The sequence below is a fragment of the Macaca fascicularis genome, chromosome 2, assembly GCF_037993035.2.
Source record: "Macaca fascicularis isolate 582-1 chromosome 2, T2T-MFA8v1.1".
In the NCBI taxonomy this organism is placed as follows: domain Eukaryota; kingdom Metazoa; phylum Chordata; class Mammalia; order Primates; family Cercopithecidae; genus Macaca; species Macaca fascicularis.
In genome coordinates, this window is record NC_088376.1 from 163,388,736 (window position 1) to 163,412,010 (window position 23,275).

Sequence of the window (23,275 nt, forward strand, 5' to 3'; positions counted from 1 at the left end):
ACAAGAATGCCTAGGACATCTAAGTGTTTGTAAACAGTATCCCCTAGAATTGTGCAGTATACTTCCCACACAACTGTATGTATCAGCTCTGACACTATCTTCTTTCATGGCTACTACTCAGCCAAGAAAAACCAGTAAGACACAAAAAATTAAGGTTTGTAAAGATTGGAAAGGAAGAAGCAAAACTCTTACTATATAAAGATGATATGTTTGTCTATCTAGAAATTCCAAAGGAATCAACTGATAAGCTTTTATAACTATTAAGAGAATTCCATAAGGTAACCAGGCAAAATGTCAAAACACAAAATAGATTTTCTATTTATTGGGGGAAAATATCAAGTAGAAAAATATAAACATTATAGTGGAAATTGGCTCAGGAATAGGAAATAAATACAAAAGGACAGAAAAATGGACATGTATAAGTAGGAATTGAGTACATGATAGAGGTGACATTTCAGACAAATAGGAAAAAGATGGACTTTTCAATAAATAGTATTGATATAATGTATTGCAATAAGTGCCAGATGAATAAAGACTAACTTTTTAAATAAAAGTATTACAGGAAGGTGCACCAAAGTAGCTTCATAATCTTGGAAGCTGCGAAATCTTTTAAAAATCAGCCTCAGAGAGTAAAATCCATAAAGAGGGAAATTGATAGGTTCAACTACATCAAAATAACAACAAAAATATTAGTAAAAATTTCTGTTGGCTAAAAAGTATGATTTAAACAAAGTTAAAACACAAGTGACAGGCTTAGGGAGAATATTACATGCATATCAAATAATTTGCATTGAGAATAAATAACAAACTCCTACAAAGAAGGAAAAAAGTCCAACATAAAATAAGCTAAGGATATGAATAGGTAATTTAAGAAGAGAAATACAATGGTCAAGAGAGGTCCTATAAAAAGAATGCTCAACTTCATTAACAATCAGGGAAATTAAAATATTGAAATAATGGGTTGTCATTTGCACTAATTCAAATGGAAAAAATAATAAAATGCTGAATAAACAGCAAGCATTGCTTGGAGTATGGAGGAACAGTAACTATCCTTCTCTGCTGGAGGGAGTACAATGGGTTTAGGCACTGCGAAGGGCTGTTTGGCATTCAAAAATTGAACCACATATATCCTGTGATGTGGTAATTCAACTTCTCAGTAGTTCCTCTAGTGAAATACTTGCACATGTCTACAAGCAGACAAACACAGTGGGGTTCATTGGTAAGACTGAAAAATTGGAAAAAGTTTAAATATCTATCAAAAAGAAAATGGCTAAATAAAAGAAGTGTACACTGTGAAATATGACATAGCTGTTAAAATTAATGACGTAGAGCTCTATACAGACATGGAAAGTCTCCAAGTCATGCTATTGAGTGGAAAAACAGAATTAGAACAACATGACAACAGATATGTTTAATGGTACATCTATGCATAGATGAACACACACACAGACACAATGGTCTGGCAGTAAATATATCACACTAAGTACTTCTGAGGAAACTGGAGATTAGGATTGACAGAAAGGCCAAAGGTGAATTTAGGTTTATCTATACTGCTTTCTCATTTTCAAGGAGCATGAAATCATGTATTACTTTATAATTTAAAAAGTTATTACCTAAAAAACATAGTCTAGTCAGTTTTGTGGTTGTCTTGGGTTTATTCCATAATAATTTTGGAACAAGTTGACAGCTTTTAGATCAGAAGTTGGCAACCTTTTTCTGTTAAAGGCCAGAGAGTTAATATTTTAGGCTTTGTGGGCCATACTGTCTCATTTGCAACTGGTCAATTTTGCTGTTGTAGGGCAAAAACAGCTGTACACAATACAAAACTAATGGGCATGGCTGTGTTCCAATAAAGCTTCATTTATAAAAACAGCTGGTGGGCCAGAGTTAGCCTGTGAGCCATAGTTTGTCAACCCCAGGTTTAGACTTTTATGACATAACTATTTTTAAAGCATATTTGTGTACCAAAAAATACTTTTTCCCATTAACCAACTGATTAAATAAGCCTCTGAGGCCTCCCTTAGCATCCTTTCAACTCCGGCCAGATCATTAGAGGCCATGTGGCAGAGGAACAGTGCCTGCTATAGCTGATTCATTGAGTCAAGACTCAGTGGCCTCAGAGGTGTCTGTTGACCTGTCCTAGATATGGAGTGGCCTTAAAGCAGTGCCTCTGGCCATAGCCTCAGCCAAGCCGGGCTGTAATGTGGAGAGAAGAAGGGCTTGGTGGCACTGAGCACATGCAGGCAAGACTCGGTTCTGTGGGACAAAGTGCCCTCTCAATAGTAGAGGTAGAAAACTCACTGGTCTGAAGCCAACTCAGCCGCAGGACTGTGCAGGGCTGTGGCAGGTGCACTGAGGGACCCCTCCTTGAGGTGGTGAGTCCTGGTGACGGTCATGCTGCTGTCCTTGGCCTCAGGGGGCTGCCAGCACTAACCCAGCAGGTCAAAAGGAATCAGGACTGAGTTGCTCCCAGTTCCTATAGCCCCCAGCTCCCACAGTCCTGGGGTGGGGGGGGCAGAATTTCCTGGGTCCAGGGACTCCAGCCCTGTAACAGGGAGGTGGCTGTATGTGTGACTTGTGGTAACTCATGCAGAGTTGAGGCGTCCCCGTGGTGATTTTTCTAGGAGGCTAGTGCAGGACCAGAGAGAATCAGTAATGAGGCGCAACATTAAGTGACTGTTTTCATGCCTTTTTTTTTTCCAACCTAGAAATGAGGAGACAGCAGCAAGGCCAACATGATTCAGCACCCACTATGATGCTGACCTCAAACAGAAGGTATACTTGTGTTCACACACATCTTTTGGATGAAGCTGAAGGGCGGTCAGCCCCTAGCAAAAGAGAAAGAAAGAAAAACCATACCTGCTTAGCGGTAAGTTCTTCGCTCTGACTTCTCCCCTGGGGTCCACGTTGAACAATCAGGTGCAAAGGATCGATCAAGGAGTAGCTTTACCAAGGAGCCGCTGCCTTGTATTAGCTTATTCTCTTGCTTTTCTCACTGTGAACACCTGGCTTTCAGGCAGAGGCCAAGATTCCCACTGAAGTAAAGGCAGTGCTTCCTCTTCCTGTCCTAGTCATAGGTTATGATTTCCCCGGATATGAGACAATCTTGTCTCTCACCTACATTTCAGTCCAAGTCAGATGTAGGCTCTAAGGGCCCCATTGCCACTCCCAAGTCCCAAGTCCAGCGCTTGAACTAGCAAATGAAGAGATTACCGTATTTACTCTCATTATGTTCCCCCTACTTTTTTCTTTCAGGTGTCTTCACTGTAAAAACACAGGAGAAGGGGAAGAGAGTGGCAAATATCTGCTTTGTCTAAGTAATTCTGAGCATATTTCATCAGTCTGAGGGTCTCTGTCCTTTACTTTTAGGGGCAACGTTAATTTGAACCTAGATCTCCTAATACTTCCTCCTTTGTTGAAACCACCTCCCTGGATAGTGTTACTTGATGTGAAAGTGAGCAAAGTATTGATTTATGACAGTGCCAATCACCAGCGTGGTTATGTAAGAGGGAGGCAGACACACAGCGAGAGGGAAAGGGTGTGAGATGAGGCGGCTGAGCACAGTTCTTGAGAGTGTGACCCCACCGCTCTGATCTCAGAACAGAAGGCTGGCCAGGAGTTGGGAGGATGGACCAGCTGAGGGCTCTTTGCTCTCCTGGGTCCTGCCAGCAGGCAGCGGTCCTCACTCTCAGTCTCAACCTTCTTATTCCCCAGTAGCAGCTGCTCCCAGGTGAACAGAATCAGCAAAAGCCGAATGTGGTGGATATCAGGAGATTTTCCTTCTACTGACTTTGTTTACAAAGATGCTTTATGGCAGGTGTGGGGAGTGGAAGTAACTGCTCCTACCTAACAGGAAAACTAAGTACAAGCCTCTGGCAACAGTAAAGCGGGGGCATGGGCCCCAACAAGAGAGGGAGAGGGAGACCACAACTGAGCAGACAGGTGGAAAAGACAACCGGGGATTGCCAAAAAATGACCACAGTTGTCTTCACGTGAACATCTGGACTTTCTTACATTTATTTATTGACTTAAGTTGTTTTTATTTTGAAGGACATGCTTGAATCCAGCCCTTGTGAGAAAAGCCAAAATATCTAAATATGATTTGTTTTGTTCTGTTTTTAATCAGTTTCTTTTCTACCCAATTTGCACTTCCCAAGGGATGAGAAGGACTTGAGGCAGGGATTTCCTAGGGGTTAACATTTCTCAACTGGAGGCTTGCCTTGCTGTTTTCAGCCAAGTGCAGAATGTAAGGTGCTTACACAGCTCACTCCTGGGGACTTACTGTCAGCAGTGGGGGACTGGGATCCACAGCCATAGGGCTCTGTCCTTTTTTCAGTCACATTTCTGATTATACACAGGGGATTCTGCTAGGGCGAGGAAGCATTGGATTACAAATCCCACCGGACAGCAAGTTGACTTGGGCCTTAGGCAGGGAGGACCTAGAGTAAGTGCAATATTGAATGTCATGAGGATATTGGAAAGAAAAAGAGTAAATGAAACACTGGATTTCAGTCCCAGGGGAAGTAGCCTGAACAGTGTGCTCTGGGGTAGGAGGACAGCATAGGGCTATATCTGGGGCCTGCAGGTCCCCTGAGAAACATAGATCTGAAGGCCATGGCTACAGCCAAAGTGGGTGGGAAAGCTGGAAAGGGTTAAGAACTCACCCCAGAAAACTTATTTCCAAGATCAAAAGTAGGCCTTTCTGCACTGACAGGTATTTCCATGTCCAGGGGAAAAAGGCGCGACTCCAGCTCAGGTAGGGCACCTTGCAGAAGTCCTTAGGTTACGGGTAACATACATAGCTTTCATCATCTCTCAAATCCCTCCTGGCTCACAAGAGCCTGGCCTTCTCTCTCTTATAAAATATGGTGAATCGTTTACAGCAGAAACAGGAAACTAAGAACAGATTATGAAACCACTGTGGTAAAGGAACTATTCTCAGTTTTCTGCAGGGATCTTTGGGTCTCTTTTCCTCTGGGTCTGTGGTGTGGGGTCCCAGCTAGAAGTCAGGAGAAGGCTGTAGGAGTGTCGGGCCTCTGTAGTCTAGCACTGCACTGTTAATATTAGGCATGGCTCTATAGTGAAATGAGTTAAGAAAACAGCCAGAAAATACACTCTTGTTCTTAAGGACAGCTTACTAATGCCCTCAGGTGAGGGCCTATGTCACTCTCAAGCCCAGCTGGGAAGTCAGAGAAATTTGAGGCCTTGACCTCTGTTCTACACTTTGTCTATTGCAGCAGCCAGAAATGTAGAGCTCCTAAGCTACTCACCAGAGAAAAGCAGATCTGATCAGCCTGAAGAGTTTCTTTTTCTTTTTCTTTTTTCTTTTTTTGAGATAGGGTCTTGCTCTGTCACCCAGGCTAGAGTGCAATGTCATGGTCATAGCTCACTGCAGCCTCAACCTCCTGGGCTCAAGCAATCCTCCCACCTCAGCCTCCCAAATACCGGAGACTACAGGTGCATGCCACCATACTTGGCTAATTTTTTTGTTTTGTTTTGTAGAGACGAGGTCTCATTATGTTGCCCAGGCTGGTCTCGAACTCTGGGGCTCAAGCAATCTGTCTGCCTTGGCCTCCCAAATTGCTGAAATTACAGACATAAGCCATTGTGCCTGGCCAGTTTCCTCAGTGTGAATTCATTCAATGTTTTACCCCATCTCTAGAGAATATTTATATTTAAAAAGAGGAAGAGAGGACAAGATAAAAGAGTGATGCACTGATGATATAAATTCAGGTAGAATCTGAGGAAAATAGGTGTTTATTAGCCAGTCACATGGTCTTTCTCAAAAATCTCTTAGCCTTCCTTTGGGGTGTGCTCAGGGGCACTTAGGGCAGAAGCATGGAGGTGACACTCTGATCCCCATGAGGCAGTCTTGGAGGAACCTTCTCCCTTTTCATCCTTAAGTGGAGGTAGTAGAAGTTACCCAAGAAGGCTAGGAATAGGAATCTTCTCTTTGAAAGCAGTTTCATTTTATCACAAGTAGAAGCAGTGATGCAAATTTTAACTTCCCAGAAATGGCAGGTTCCAGCAACCGGGGGGACAACTAAATTTGAGCGCCAGCTGTTCCAGATCCTATAATTACTCTGAGGCTCCATAAATTACACTTGTTGTGGTCAGAATTCCAATGTCTCTCTTAGAATTTTGGAACACTTTGTTTTCACCTCATCTATAAATTACACTGCAGAGTATGCTATCTGTGACTTCTTGCCTTAGTTAGTCATAAGCCTCCTGAGAGCAGAGGCCCTTATTACAGTTGGTACCAATTGCATTTGGTGGCTGCTCAGTTCGGTGCAGTAATCATTTTAAGTATGGTTTTTACTAATATGCTTTAATAGAGTTCTGCCTTTATTGAAAAGAAGAAAAAGGACCACCTTGGGAGGACCTTCCCTGCAGCTAGCTCTTGCTACTACTAAATGAAACTCATACTTACTTTTGATTTATTATTAAATAAATTAGCTCTTAAATGTGTGAAACCTCTTAAGTTTTAATTTTTAGGCTTTAAATTTGTAATGATGGCAAGTGTCATGATAAAGATAAATTCTCCTTTGATAGCAAAGAGATAATTGGGTGTTCAGTATATATGGAAGTATCTAAAAATTATTTAGAATTATACATATATTTTCATAAATCACTATGATGTATAAGAGGGATAAAGGGATTGAGGGGAAAAGGTGCAAATCTGGAATCTGGTAACACCACAATACCTCTTCCCAGCAATATTAATATGACAGTTACTTTCTCTCAACAGCCGTTGCTGTCGAGTTTCTTTGCTCCACAATATTATATTAGAAACTCTTGAATAAAATGTAAATCAAGGGGTCATACAGGAAGCAGCCAAGAGTCAAATCATCTCTCAGAAAAATTGTGCCTATTCTATGAATAGACATCCAAACACTGATCATATTTACAGCTACTGTTTAGTCAATCAATTAGACCTGTTTTGTCTCTGTAAATGGAAACATAACACTAATTCCCAGAGTAGGTATTCAATACATTAATTCAAGTATTTAAGTGTCTTAAAATTGCTAGTTACATTTTATGTATTTATTTTATTTTTATAAGGTACAATTTATCAGTCTTTACTTTTTTTTTTTTTTTTTTTTTGAGATAGGATTTTGCACTGTTGCCCAGGCTGGAGTGCAGTGGGGGCAATCATGGCTCACTGCAGCCTCAACCTTCCAAGCTGAAACGATTCTCCTGCCTCAGCCTTCTGAGTAGCTGGGCCTACAGGCATATGCCCAGCTATGTTTTTCTGGTAGAGACGGGTTTCCCTGTGTTGTCCAGGCTGGTCCTGAACTCCTGAATTCAAGCGATCTTCCCACCTTGGCCTTTTAAAGTGCTGGGATTACAGGCATGAGCCACCACACCCAGCCAACATTTTTTATTATGGTAAAAAATATATATAACATAAAATTAACCATTTAAATCATTTGAAGTGTACAATTCAGTAGCATTAATTATAATGTTTTGCAACCATCACCACTATTCATATCCAGAACCTCTTCATCATCCCAAATAGAAACTCTATCCATTAAGCAACTCCCCATTGTTACCTTCCTTGAGTCCCTGGTAACCTCTAATCTACTTTCCGTCTCCATGAATTTGCATATTCCAGATATTTTATGTAATTGGTATCACATAATATTTGTCCTTTTGTGTCTGGCTTATTTCAGTCGGCATAATGTTCATTTATGTTGTAACGTGGGTCAGAACATCATTCCTATTTATGGCTGAATAATAATCTATTGTATGCATATAGCGTATTTAACTTATCCATGTATCTTTTGGCTGTTGTGAATTATGCTGCCATGAACATTGGTGTATAAATATTTGTTTGAGCTTCTGCTTTAATTCTTTTGGATATGTACCTAGGAGTGTAACTGCTGGGTGTTTGAGTCCACTCAAAATCCGTATGTTGAAATCCTAACCCCCAAGGTGATGGTTTTGGAGGTGGGGCATTTGGGAGGTGATTAGGTCATGAAGGTGGAGCCCTCATGGTTGATGCCCCTTCTTCCACCTGAAGTTATAGTGAGAAGACTGTCATGTATGATCCAGGAAGGTGGCTTCACCAGTCACTGAATCTGCTGGTACTTTGACTTGGACTTCTTAGTCTCTAGAACTATGATAAATAAATTTTTGTTGTTTATTATCCAATTTATGGTATTTTGTTGTAGTAACCTGCATGGACTAAGACATTGGGTCATGTGGTAGTTCTACGTTTAACTTTTTGAGGAACTACCAAGCTTTACCACAGCAGTGGCATCGTTTTATACTCCCACCAGCAACGTACAAGGGTCTCAATTTCTTCATGTCCTCTCCAACATCCTCTCCTTGTTATTTTCCATTAAAAAGTTATATCCATTCTAGGTGTGAAGTGGCATCAGGCCTCCTGTTTTCAAGCCTCCATGGTTTCTGATGTGAAATCAACTGTTAATCTTATTAAGGCTCCCTTGTACAGGATGAGTTGCCTCTCTCTTGGGGTTTTCAAGATTCTCTTTGTCTTCCTACAATTTGCCTATACTGTATCTTGGTGTATCTCTTCGTGTTTATTTTGCTTGGGCTTTGTTGAGCTTCCTGGGTGTGTAGACTCATGTCTTTTATAACATTTGGGACATTTTTGGCCATTCACATATAATTTCTGTCTCTCTCTGTCTCTCTCTCCCTTGTCCTTCTGAGACTCTCATAATGCATATGTTGGTCCACTTGATGGTGTTCCACAGGTGTCTTCGTCTTTGTCCACTTTTCTTCACTCGTTTTCATTCTGCTCCTCAGAATGGATCATTTCAATTGTCCTGTCTTCAAGTTTGTTAAATCATCTTTTGCCTGCTCAAACCTGCTGTTGAACTCCTCTAGTGAAATTTCTCATTTCAGTTATCATACTTCTCACCTTCTTAATTTCCATTTGATTCCTTTCTATAATTTCTATCTCTGTATTGATATTCTCATTTTGTTCATATATCATTTTTTCTGGTTTCCTTTCTTCATTTCCATGATCTCCTTTAGTCCTTTGAATGTATTTAAGACAGTTGTTTTTAAAGTCTTTGCCTAATAATTTCAATGTTTGAGCTTTCTCATGGACAGTTTTGTCAGTTTATTTTTTTTCCTTTGAATGCATTATCCTTTCCTGTTTCTTTGTATGCCTTGTGATTTTTAAAAATTGAACATTCAAATATTACAGTGTTTTAACTCTGGAAGTCAGAACCTTCCAGTTCCTTAAGGTTTGCTTGTCTTGATTGCTGAAGGCTTAGCTTGTGTTCAGCCAGTGACTTTGACTCCTTGACTGCCAGGAGCTAAGTAAAACAAAACAAGTAAAACCCCCTCCTCTTCTAGTCTCTGTGGATTGGCTCTGTCTTAGGGCACTATTAACACTTTAGTAGGGCATTTAAAATTCCCCATGAGGCCGGGCATGGTGGCTCACACCTGTAATCCCAGCATTTTGGGAGGCTGAGGGAGGCGGATCACCTGAGGTCAGGAGTTTGAGACCAGCCTGGTCAACATGGCAAAATCCTGTCTCTACTAAAAATACAAAAATTAGCCAGGTATGGTGGCACCTGTAATCCCAGCTACTCAGGAGGCTGAGGCAGGAGAATCTCTTGAACCCAAGAAACAGAGGTTGCAGTGAGCTGAGATCACATCACTGTACTCCAGTCTGGATGACAGAGCAAGACTCTGTCTCAAAAAAAAAAAAAAAAAGAGAAAAGAAAAAAAAATTCACATGAGCCTTCACTTTCTACTTGTACTGAGCCCAGAGATCAGACAGAGATTAGGGTCTTCTTAGGTATTTTCTGAACATGTGTCCTGTCCTGGCATGCATGTTGCTTTCTAAACTCCCTAATACACACTGGCAGTTTTGAATTGCCCTAATTTCCCAAAGAAACTCTCTTCCTGGCTTTTGCTAGCAGACCTTAGGCATTCTATTGTATGTCTCAACCTTAATCTTCTGCCCCCAGGTGGCTACAGGATTTTTATTCACCTTACAATGTTTCTGAGCAATGACTGTCATTTTTCCGTCTTCAGGGGTTCTCAGTTAGGCAAAACAAGATGCATACCTCAGATCAGTTCTTCAGTTAGCTCCCAGATAGGTTAGAACAGACAAACAAACCCCAGTAATTTGCAAATGAAGCCTGCTCTGCTCCCTCCAGAACCAGGGTTCAGGGTCCCATACTGGGAACACGGGATGCTGTCTTCAAGACTGCTGCTGAGACAAAGAGGAGATGTGGCAAGGACAAGAAAAAATGCCACAAAGTTTTCGTATCATTTTCACCCCCATTTTAAAAACTGGTAAATGTCCTATCATTTTTAAGTTGCTTTTTCTTGGTTCAGCACTTTCTTAATTGCCGTAAACTTTTGACTCTTCTCCAGAGTTCTAGCAAAGTTGACTCTGACAGTTGCTTCTTGTTTTTCAGTATTTCTGTAGAGGGATGGGAGTTTGGAGCTGCCTGTTCTACAATTTTGCTGATGTCAGCAATGCTAGTGGACAACTTGTTTCTTCTTTATGTTTCAGTTCCCTTCTTTGTACAAGGAGATGATACAGGTATACAGCTTGTGTTGAGGCTTTCCTTTTGAGAACAGTGATCAATACAGGAGCAACCTTATTCCAAAAGTTCAAGACCTTTTTGTGTTAGGCTTTGTATCCACATTGGTCATAACGATGAATGACCTTTCCCCAGAATGGGCTGCAGGCATCTGTAAGTCATTTTTAAATGACTAGTGTCTTTGGAGTCCTGTAGATAAGTCATAAAGACATTCTGCGGTTTTTTTGGGGTTTTTTGTTTTGTTTTCTTCTAGACACTCGTTAAGTTTTTAACTTAATTCTGAAACCCATCTCAAATTAGTTTTTGTGTTTGGTGTGTTGTAGATGTCAAGATCTATTTTTCCTTCTTTCATTTATTCTGTTGTTGCAGCACTATTTGTTGTAAAGGCTCTCTTGCCCCCATTACTAAGCTCTGGAACTTTAGTTAAAAAAAAAATCAGTTAACCATACATGTATGAGATGATGTCTGGATTCCCTATTCTGCAATATATGTCTATTTATCTATTCTTATGCCAATATCACACTGTCTTGATCACTAAGGCTTTATAGCAAGTCTTGAAGTAGGTAGCATGAGCCTTTCAACTTTGTCCTTTATCAAGATGGTTTTGGCTTTCTTTCTTTCTTTCTTTCTTTCTTTCTTTCTTTCTTTCTTTCTTTCTTTCTTTCTTTCTTTCTCTCTCTCTCTCTCTCTCTCTCTCTCTCTCTTTCTTTCTTTCTTTTTTGATATGCTCTCACTCTATTACTCAGTCTGGAGTGCACTCTATTACTCACTGCAGCCTCAAATTCCTGGGCTCAAGGGATCCTCCTGCCTCAGCCTCCTGAGTAGCTAGGTGTGCATTACCGGGCCCAGATAATTAAAAAAATTTTTTTTGTAGAGATGGGGTGTCACTTTGTTGCCCAGACTGGTATCAAACTGCTGACCTCAAGTGATCCTCCTGCCTCAGCCGCCACACTATCCCTACAAAGTGCTAGGATTACAGGTGTGAGCCACTGTGCCCAGCCATTTTGGCTATTCCTGTATTCTTTGCTTTACCATATACATTTTAGAATCAACTTTGAAAAGTTATTAAAATGCCTGTTAGTATATTGATTGTGATTGCATTGAATCGGCAGATCGATATGGGGAGAAATGACTACAAAACAACATTGAATGTTCCAGTATGTGAACATGGCTAACTCTCTATTTAGGTCATTTATTTTTCTCAGCAATGTTTTGTAGTTTTTAGTGCAGAGGCCTTCCACGTCTTTTGTTAAGTTTATTCTTAAGTGTTTTATGTTTTTTGGATATTAAGTCAATTAAAAAAAAAAAACCTCTGTTCTAATTGTTTGCTGCTAGTATATAGAAAATATATATATGTGTGTGTGTATATATATATATTTATATTTATATTGATGAGATATAACTGTGACTTTATTAAAAAGTTCTATTAGTTATTCCTTAGTATTAGTGAAGATATTCAATGTAAATAATTATGTTTTCTGCAAAGAAAGACAGTTTTCTTCTTTTCTGATCTTTATACTTTTTTCTTTCCTTATTGCACCAGTTAGAACGATTAATACAATATTAAATAGCAGTGTGGTGCGGGTAGATATCCTTGTGGGGGACATTGAATATTTCACCATTAGTTATGATGCTAGCTGTCTTCTTTATAGATGCTTTTGTCAGGTTGAGGAAGTTCCTTTTTATACTAGTTTTTTGAGAATTTCTAAATATGAATGAGTGTAGAATTTTGTTAATTTTTCAGTTGAGATAATATGTCTTTTTATCTTTTTTCTATTAATATGATGAATTACATTGATATTTCTAATGCTGTCCTAACCTTGCATCTTTGGAATAAACATGCTCTGTACTGAATAATACTCTCTCTTTTTTTTGGAATTCTGGATTTGTTTTGGTCATATTTCATTAATGGCTTTTGCATTCATAATCGTTGAAAGTGGCTATGCTCACCACCATACCACCAACGCTGCAATTAAAATCATGATATAGACCTGTAACCTTATTTTCTTACCTCTGTCAGATGATATGATTATACTGGACTCTTAAAATGTGATGCAAAGTGTTTCCTCTATGTTTTCTGAAAGAGTTTGTATAAGATTGACATGATCTCTTCCTTAAATGTTTGATGGAATTCATCACTGAAACCATCTGGGCCTGGATATTTCTTTAGGGGAATGTTTTTGATAATGAATTCAATTTACTTAATAGACACAAGGATATATAGATTTTCTATTTATCATTGTATATCTTTTGGTAAATTCTGCTTCAAGGACTTTTTTCCATTTCATCTAAGCTATCACATTTATTGTCATAAAGTTTTCAAATTATTCCTTTATTATCCTTTTAATGCCTGTAAGATCTATAGTGACATTCCCTCTTCCACTACAGTGATACCCTTTCTTGTTTGTGATGTTGAAAATTTGTGATTTCTCTTTTTTTAACCAGTCTCTTCAAATAATAAAATTTTGTTCTTGTCGATTTTCTGTATCATTTTAAGCTTTCTGTTTCATTGATTTCTGCTCTTCTGTATCTTGAAACATCTATCCTACTACTTACTTTGGTTTTACTTTGCCTTTCTTTCTGTATTTTCCTTAAGTGGGAACTTAGATAACTGGTTTTAAGCCTCTTTTCTAACATAAGTACATATAGCTACCATTTCTCTGTAAGCACTGCTTTGGTTACATCCTATAAATTTTGAATTTGTATTTTCTCAATCATTCACATCAAAGTATTTTCTAATTTCCTTTGTTATTTCTTCTTTGATCCAAAGGTTATTTAGAGATATATTGTTTAACTTCCAAATGTTTGGGATTTTCTAAAAATATGTATTTGTTCCTGATTTCTAAGTTGGTTGTTTCTGTGGTCAGATAACATATTATATAAGATTTCCATTTTTTGAAACATATAAAGATGTTTTGTGGCTCATAATATGGCTTATCTTGGTAAATGTTCCAAGTACACTTGAAAACAATATGTATTCTGCAGTGGCTGGGTATAGTGTTCTGATTAGTGTTTAGTAAATGTATACAGTTTTTAAAGTCTTCTAAACTTCACTGATTTCTTATCTAATTATTCTATACTATTGAGAAGAAGGTGTTAAGTCTTCAACTTTGGAGATTTGTTTACTTCTTTATTTGTTAGTTTTGCTTTGTGAATTTTGAAGCTCAGTTATTAGGGGCATAAATAGATACGACTATTTAGTTTTCATTTTTTATCATTATGAGGTATCCTACTTTGTCTCTGGTAATACTTCCTGCTTTGAATTTTTTTTTTTTTTTTTTTTTTTGACAGCTGTAGTAACAGAACTACTCTAGTTTTCCTATGCTAAATATTTTCCTATTATATCATTTTCCATCCATTTACTTTCATTATTACTGTTTTTATATTGAAAAGTGTCTCTTGTAAATCATATACTTGGTTTTACTTTTTTTTCAAAACAATTTTGAGGAAAAAAAACAAAAAAAACCATTTTGACATCTGTGCCTTTTATCTGGAGTGTTTAATACACTAATATTTAATGCATGCTAAAGTTGAGGTGTACCATTTTGTGATTTATTTTCTATTTGTCCCAACTTGATTTTAGTGTTATGTTGCTCCTTTTTTCCCTTTTTCTGGGTTAGTTTTTTGTATTCTCAGTCAGCCAGGGGTATGTGGAAAACTTGTCTCAACTCTTCCAGGATCTCCCCATTAGCACTCTGGTTGGTTTGCTGCTCACCCCAACTGAGATTGCATCCTTGGGCTAACAAAGCTGTGGCCTTTCCCTATTCATTTCTAACTGAGTTTGCTACTTTTAGTATGCAAAGTCGTAAGGTTTCATGCCACTTCTCTACCCTAAATTTTATAATTTTAAAATTTTTAAGTATTTCTCCTCTGGCAGCAGAACCACTGGGTTTTTGGCCAACTCCGAACTAGAAAACTATAATTCTTGCTGATTGATTGAGCTTGATGGGAGCTGGGGGGAAAGAATTAGCCTTCTGCTGTTTCTCCTTGAATCTCTAGGAGCTTTTCAACTTGCTGCCCATCTCTGGCAGGTTTCTAGTTTCCTGGGTGCTTTTGTCAATTTTGTCCAGTTGTATGATTTTTTTTAGTGGAGGAGTATTGGTGACCTCTTCATTCTGACATAATGAAAGTTGATTTTATAGATATGTTTTAATAAAATATCTTTACTTTTTATTAAAAATAAAAGAAACAGTGAAAAGAACATTTTTGCTTCTCTGAAACTTCTGTTGGAGGTTTCTTAAGTTGTCAAATGTCATTTGTACAAGGATAAATGGGATAAATTCCTTTTAGGATGTCATACAGAAGGCCTCTCCCTTCCTTTATGACTTACTTGGTTCCTTGATAACATTCACAAGTTGAATCACAAAAAGTTAAACATTTATAAGGAATGAATGTTATAAATTAGAATTTTGTCCTTGAAACTCATTTCATACTGTAATATGCCAAGACATAATAAACGTTCTCTAAAACCACACAAATGTTTGTTTTTACAAACATTAAGTATGTAGAATTTCATTCAATAAATACCTACTGAGGGATTGATACGTGCCAGAGACTGGACTGACTAAGCACTACAGATGCAAACAAATGAATTCACTAGGTACAGCTGCTGCCCTGCCCTCACACGCTAGTGAGAGAGACGATTACGTAGGAAATTACTATCAAGTGTGTTACTGAGGAAGTACAGAGTGTTATGACTATGTCCAGTATCAGTGTTTTCTCACATATTTTTTTTTCTTGCCTTTGAAATTCTTTACGCTTTACAAAGAAAATATCATTAGAACCTGGACTGAAGACATGTCTTCTGTAGTAAGTATGAATGGTAAATGCTTGGAGAGGGACAATTTCCTTAGGAAACATGTCATCTATTCTCAACTTGGAATGTACATTAAATCACTTGGGAAACTTTAAAAAAAAATCCCCTTTGCTTGGGCTCCACTTCTAAAGATTCTATCTCACTTGGCCTGAGGTGAAACCCAAGAAACATTTTTTTTTGTATTAAAGTACTCAGGTGGTTTTAGCATGCAGCCACAGCCAAGAACCACTGTAGTCCTCCCTTCCAGTTTCCTCAACATTTGACACCTATCATAAAAGATGCCTCCTTCAATGATTGTAGCTAAGTTTTCTGGGAAGTTCTTCTGTGCAATACTTATGGCTTCCTTCTACTGCACTGATATCTGGTAGGGAGGGAGCCCTTATTCTCAACACCTCAAGTTTCTACAGAACATGAGGTACTCATTCCTATCCCTTTCTTGCTGGAGGGGTTAGGGGAGGGGCAGATGATAGCACATCCATATTCTCTCAGTCTCGTATTCTTCCCCAAATGTGATGGAGAAACTCATCTGATGGGTTAGACACTGATATCCACTGCGCCACTGTCTATACAGTGGTAGGTGTGGTCATTTTCCTTATAAGCGGGAAACATGCTCCACCTATTTCTCTTTTGTCCTTTATCCCTTTGGGATAGTAAAATTAGCTACTTGGTGCTTATTGAGTGTTTACCGTGTGTTGCGTGCTGCTCTAAGCTTTTTATGTAAATTAATACATTACATCCCAACATCAACCTCGTGATGTACATTCTATGGTTATACCATTTTACACATGAGGAAGCTAAGGCTTAGTGGGATTAAATAACCTGTCTGACACACTGAACTTGGACTGTGATTTCAACCCGGACAGTATGGGTCCAGAGCCTGCTCCCTTAACTTCCATGCTACACCCTCATGCTGCAGCCTCGGCTGCACCCTCCGTGGAGCTGGTGGGAGCTGGGGACAAGCGTGAGCCCTGCCCTTCTGAGTTGGGATGGGAACTCCCCCGGTGCCACTGTAGTCACCCAAACCATGGCTGTAGAACCTGGCCTCCCACTCCACAGAGCAGGCAGGAGCCTTGCCCTCCCAGTAGGGCTGCAGCCACCCAACCGTGGCTGCAGATGTGAGCTTCCCTTTGCTCTTGGGGGACTGGGAGCAGGCAGGAGCCTGCTGCTGGGCACAGCTGCAGCTGCCCAAACTGTGGCTGTAGACTCAGGCATCCCTGCACTCTTGGAGGCCCTGGAATGCCCCCCTGCTCTTGCAGGCTTGGAAGTGCCTGCTCCTGCTACCTGGCTTCTCCCCACTCCTGGTGCATGCTCTGATTGTGGAGCAAGGTTGGGGCTGAGCTGGGGCACTGTCGCAGGCCAGCGGGGTGGGCGCATGCTCAAGGCAGTGCTGACATGCCAGCCCCCTGCTGCCTTGGCCCCCTCCTGTCTTTGGGCACTGAAGAGCACAGGAGGGAAGCTGAGGGCAGTTCAGCGCTGGCCTGCAGGCATCCCTTGGCAGTAAGAGCCTGGGTGCCATGAATGACAAGGGAGGCAGACAGCTCCTGGGCAGAAGGGGGCAGGGCCCCAGTGAAGTCCCACCTTCATGCCGAGAAGTCCTGAAGCCTGGGGGCCGGGCTGCCAGTACTGCTGCCTAGAGGGGGAGTTTATATCGCTTTTTCCTGGGCCTGCCCATGGCTGTGCATGGACCAATCAGCATGCACTTCCCCTCTCTGAAGATCAAAAAACCATGGACTCAGCCAGAGCAGAGGAGATGTCTGAATGACCAGCTGCAGAGAGGCGCTACCTTCTCTGCTGAGAGCTGAATACTCATCGTGATGACCTGCCTGCAGAGAGGAGCCATCCACTCCATTGCCTCCTTTTTGCTGAGAGCTGAACACTCAATGGGATGACCTACCTACAAAGAGGAGCTACCTACTGTGGGTCTCCTCTGAGCTGTACTAACACTCAACAAAACTGCTCTTCATCTTGCTCACCCTCTACTTGTCTGCATACCTCATTCTTCCCAGACACAGGACAAGAACTCAGGCAAAGGACCCACTGTCCACAGAGGTTTCTGGCCAGAAAAGCAACACCCCCAAAATCCCATAACACTACTATATTGCTAGGGTTCTAGCTGGCTTTTGTTCCACAATTGGTAAGCACAGTTGAAGGCCATTCACTGTTACTCAGGGGCTTGCTGGCATTCTCCACTCCCCTAGTAACCGAGTCTATAGTCCTCTGTGCAGTTTGTTGCATAAAATCACTCCAAGTGTTTGTAAATACAACTCTACCCTCAGGGGGGTACCAGTGGCCTAGAACTGAGTAGGGGGATGGGAGTTAGCAGTGGAAGCTCCTCCTGAACTAACACTCAGGCTCTAACATAATTTGTCTGGGAGTTCTGTACTTCAGGAACTTAGAATTCCCAACAATTTTGTGCTAACAGTTTCTCATCCTAAAGAGATCCTTTACCCACACTGCATACTTTCCTTTTGGATTTTACCTTGCCTCCAGCTAAAGCACTGCCTCTCTTTACAATGATTCACTATATCTGATTATGCATCCATGCAAAAAGTTTTCTGTCTCAGACAGTTCGTTGTGATTGTGCATTGCTATTGATCGTACTAGTCTGGCCCCAATTCACTACATGGCTCCAGTCACTATGACCACATGGCTTTAAGTGTGTGTTTTTATTGTCACTATAGGTGTTTTATTTTCAAAAGCAAAAATTAGAGAAGTTGGAGCTTTTTAACTCAAGCCATTATAAGTAAAAGATTGCCAGTACCAGGAAAAAGTTTTCTTCTCCTGGTAAACTTCAATTAGTCAATGAGAATTGTATAAAAACTTGTATTTTCCTTGACAGTCTAAACACAAAACATAGTTTTAGAAGTCTACATAAGGATAAAGACTTTTAAAGAAAATATCATACTTTAAGTTTCATTACGTATGTCCTTTATCAGAAGCTATTTTAAATCCTTTTTCAAACATGAATTGATTTTAATTAAAATAAAATTTTACTGGAACACAGTCATGCTCATTCATTTCTGTGTCACCTAGTGCTGCTCTTACCCTACAATAGCAGAGTTGAGTACACAGTTATGATGGAGACCATCTGACCCGCAAACACTAATGTAGTTACCATTTGGTCCTTTACAGAAAGTCTGCTGTTCCCAGCTGTATAGCATTCGCCTCCTACCTTCTATCCCATCAGCCCAACCTAACTCACTTCTCATTTTGTGTTCCTGATGTTTTATTTCAAAAGCGAATGATATAACTTTACCTAGTTCAGGTTAGCATTTTTTAAAGAACAAAACAAAATTTAGTTGCTTCCTTATTGGTGCAGTGTTTTTTTGTCAGTGATCCTCAGGGGAAAAAAAGGTGCCCCAATCCTAGTTTTGCTAGGGCAAGGTGAACCCTTTCAAGTTTGTATACTTAGTTTAAAAAAAAAACTCAGAAAATTAATTATTAAACTCTGATTATTGTTTCTATCTTATTTGTTCTGGTTTCTTCTTCAAGAACTCCGATTGCTGTGGGATAGGTCATCTACAGCTAACTGCTGTCATTTTAATCACTTTGCCCATTCCTTCCCATCTCATGTTGGAGCACTTAATAAATGTCTCGCCAACATTACCAGTTTTATTCTCTGCTGTGATATTTCTGCCCTTTTCACTGCATCCAAATGAATGTGCAGATTTTGTTGCTGGATTTTAAATCTTTTTACATTTTTCCCATCTTAGCCCATTTTCTTTCCTTTTCAGCCCGCATCTGTCTATTTTTTGACCTTGTCTGTTCTTATTATTCCCTACTTCAGTTTCTGAAAAGACCCTTTCTTTTTGACTCCTATTAAAAACACCCAGCAAATGTTTCTGAAATTTTACTTGTTCCTTACAGTAAGATATTTTCTAACATAAGCTTTTATTGTTTTCAGAGTAGCACACACTTTCCTTTATAAATTCTTTACTTGAGCTCCATGTTGATGTTTTTGCTCATTTACTGTTTTTTCCTATTTGCCAGTCTTTGAGAAAGAATCCTCATGGAATCCTGATGCTTGTCAATACACAGGATGGGCAGATTGCCTTTCAACAGCACCATCTCTATGGCTGTTGCATGAACATACTGCATAGATCTAAAGCTCAGAAGTGGGTTGATGTGCCACTGTAGAAGTAGACCAAAGCATAGTTTTCTGTTCCAATGAAGATGGACACTTGGGTTTCCAGTTTGGGACTATTGTGAATACCACTACTATAAATATTTTTGTCATGCCTGTTGGTGCGCATACTCATGCATTTCTGTTGAATATATATCTGGGAGATAAAATCCTGAGTCATGGAATATGCACATTTTCAGCCTTAGTAGATAATGCCAATGTCCTGCGAATAGTGAACCAAAACTACTTGGAAAAATATTCCACAACATTTCCTTTTGTTTGATTCAACAAACCAGCACATCCTCATAGTTAACAAAATATTGAAATGAGACATAAGAAAATGTTCTTTTTAAGTAGGGCGTCTAGAAGACACTGAAGAGAATGAAGATTTTTCATTTGATTATTATTACTGAAAACCATTATAAATTATTGGGTGTTTAAGGAAAACAAATCTCCTTTCTCACGAAACATACATTGGCAAGTTTATGAGCAGTGCACACTTTGGGAGAAGTGCAGACCATTGGAATTCTTTATGATGATTCGCACTGCTTCTTTTTATTTTTTTAATCACAATCTGTAAAAAAGAGCCAAACAAATGTTTATGATTATGTCATCTTTTAGAAACATTCATTATCAGATCAATACATGCAAAAAATTACTGTGATACAGTGTGTCTGAGCCCTAGCTTTGAACTCCGACAGCCCCACACATATCCCAGCTCTGCCATTTATAAGCCTTAGGGATCCAGATGTTTCTTACTTCACAGTGTGTCAGTTTCCAAATTCTAGCACTTAAAAAAATATGTACATTAACTAGGTTGTAATTGAAAATAATATACATACATCCTAAAAAAAATAAAAATACAAAAGAATGTCAACATGAGGAAGATAAATCTCTTTTCCCCAAGTGTGAACTCCAGTCCCCAGTTTCCATGCCTGACAACAGCTACCTACCAATTTGTTATTGACCTTTCCAGAAATATTCTCTGTATATTGCAGGCATAATGTATATACATATATATATTTGTTTGTATATATACATATGTATTTCTAACTTTTAAAAAACTATGTATGCCTTTATTTCATTACTTGTCCAAATACTACTGGAACATAAACAGAAGAGTCAGACATGTACAATAATAACTAAGTTTATCATCTTTGGTTCTTGCCATCTTTCAATTACATAAAACCCATAGCTGCTTACCCATTTTTCAATGTTATCATCTCAAAGACATGTTTGTGAAAGTAGGTGGGTAGAATAAATTTTATCTAACAGTATGTTAGCCTAATTTACAACTTTATATATTTTCATATGATATGAAGCTTCAATTCATCCTCTTGACCTGGGTCTTGCAAATACCAGGAGCAGGCCTGCTTATGAATGTCCTGAAGAGCAGTTATCCATGGAACTTTTGTTTGGGAAAAGTTAATATGTAGACATTGGAGGACATAAGTACTGTTTCTGATTCTCTTTCCATTTTACTTTGACTTACTGCCAACATCCTTTACTATTTCATTTATTTACTTTTAACTGACAAAGAAAGATTATATATATTTGTCAGGTACAGCATGATGGTTTGAAATACGTACACATTGTAGAATGGCTCAGTCGAGCTAATTAACATATGTACTACTTCATATACTTTTCATTTTTTTGGGAAAGAGTGCTTAAAATCTCTCTTTGCTATTTTCAAAATATAATACATTGTTATTAAATATAGTCACCACAGTTGTACAATGCATCCTTTGAACTTATTCTTCCTAATGGAAATTTATATCCTTTGACCAACATCTCCCTACCACACTAGCTTCTGGCAACCAACATTCTACCCTTTACTTCTATGAGTTCAACTTTTTTCTATTCTACATGTAAGTGATAGCATATGTGTATGTGTGTGGATGCATTATGCCTGGTTCATGGCATTATGCTGGTATTTCTGTGCCTGGCTTATTTCACTTAGCATAATGCCCTCCAGGTTCAGACATGTTGCTGCAAATGACAGGATTTCCTTCTTTTTTTTTTAAGGCTGAATAGTATTCAATTGTGTGTATACCATCATCTGTTGATGGACACAGGTTGATTTCAAATCTTGGCTATTGTGATTAATGCTGCAGTGAACATGGGAGTGCAGATATCTCTTTCACACACTGACTTCATTTCCTTTGGATAGATACCCAGTTGTGGAATTGCTGGATCATATGGTGGTTCTATTTTTTATTTTTTGAAGACCTCCGTGATGTTTTCCACAATGGCTGTACTAATTTACATTCCCACCAACAACATGCAAGGGTTCTCTTTTCTTCACATCCTCCTCAACACTTATTTTTTGTCTTTTTGATAATAGCCATTCTAACAGTATGAGGTGATATCACATTGTGGTTTTCGTTTGCATTTCTTGAATGATTATAACATTGGGCATTTTTTTCATGTATCTGTTGGCCATTCATATGTGTCTTCTTTTGAGAAATGTATATTCAGTCCTTTGCCCTTTTTTAATTGGGTTATTTATTTTCTTGCTATTGAGTTGTTTGAGTTCCTCATATATTTTGAATATTACCAGATGTACAGTTTGCAAATATTTTCTCCCATTTAGCAGGATGTCTCTTCACTCTGTTTATTGTTGTTTTGCTGAAACTTTTTAGTTTGATGTAATCCTTTTGTCTGTTTTCACTTTTGTTGCCTGTGCTTTTGAGTCATATCCAAAAGATAATCATCCAGACCAATGTTAGGAGTTTTTCCCTTATGTTTTCTTCTCGCAGTTTTACAGTATGAGGACTTATGTTTAAGTGTTTAATCCATTTTGAGTTGGGTTTTGAAAACGGTGTGGAGAAAAGGTTCTAATTTCATTCTTCTGTATGTAGATATCCAGTTTTTTCAGCATCACTTATTGAAAAAACTGTCCTTTTCCCATTGTGTGTTCTTGGCACCTTTGTCAAAAATCAATTAACCACAAATCCGTGGGTGTATTTCTGGGCTCTCTATTATGTTCCATTGGTCTTTGTGTGTAGTACCATGCTGTTTTGATTAGCATAGCTTTGCAGTAGATTTTTAAGTCAGTTAGTGTGATGGCTTTGTTCTTTTTGCTTCAAAATTATTTTAGCTACTTGGGGTCTTTTATGGTTCCATATGAATTTTAGGATTGCCTTTTCTATTTCTGTGAAAAATGTCATTGGAATTTTGATAGAGATTGCAGTGAATCTGTAGATTGCATTGAATCTGTAGATTGCATTAAGTAGCATGGATATTTAAACAATATTAATTCTTTCAATTCATGAACACAGGATATCCTTTTATTTAATTGTGTCTTCTTCAGTTTCTTTCATCAATGTTTGATAGTTTTCAATGTACAGGTCTCCTTGATTCAATTTACTCCGAAGTATTTTATTTTTTTCCTTGTAGCTATTATAAATGGGATTGTTTTCTTGATTTCTTTTTTGTATAGCTTGTTGTTAATGTATAGAAATGCTACTGATTTTTGTATGTTGATTTTGTACCTGTAACCTAATTCCTTTATCATTTCTATTAGTTTTTTTTGTTGGAGTCATTAGGGTTTTCTATATATAAGACCATGTCACCTGCAAAGAAAAACAATTTAACTTCTTCCTTTCCAATGCAGGTGCCTTTTATTTCTTTCTCTTGCCCAACTGTGCTGGCTGAAATTTCCAGTACTATGTTGAATAGAAGTAGCAAGAGTGGAGCATCCTTGTCTGTTTCTGATCTTAGAGGAAAAGGCTTCAACTTTTTACTGTTGAGAATGATGTTAGTTGTGAGTTTGTCATATATGGATTTTACTATGTTGAG

General features: G+C 38.8%; 2 protein-coding genes across 7 annotated transcripts in view; both read right to left on the reverse strand.

Moving 5' to 3' along the window:
- NR1I2 (nuclear receptor subfamily 1 group I member 2) overlaps positions 1-3,097 on the reverse strand; it is a 32,919-nt gene extending 29,822 nt beyond the window's left edge. The window contains exon 1 of one of the 2 annotated variants that reach the window (XM_005548054.5): positions 2,860-3,097. Coding sequence is in view for 1 of the 2 variants with exons in the window: in XM_005548053.5 (XP_005548110.3) it covers positions 2,302-2,396 (95 nt within the window). In the remaining variant the exon portion in view is untranslated. Of the gene's footprint in view, positions 1-2,301; positions 2,474-2,859 lie in introns of those variants that run through there. The other variant, XM_005548053.5, reaches the window with a different exon arrangement.
- Positions 3,098-14,379: 11,282 nt separating this feature from the next.
- The window catches only part of CFAP91 (cilia and flagella associated protein 91), a 66,726-nt gene continuing 57,830 nt past the window's right edge, over positions 14,380-23,275 (reverse strand). For all 5 annotated transcript variants that reach the window (XM_045384683.3, XM_074033379.1, XM_045384684.3 and 2 more), the window contains exon 18: positions 14,380-20,048. The gene's annotated coding sequence lies outside the window, so the exon portion shown is untranslated. The remainder of the gene's footprint in view (positions 20,049-23,275) is intronic.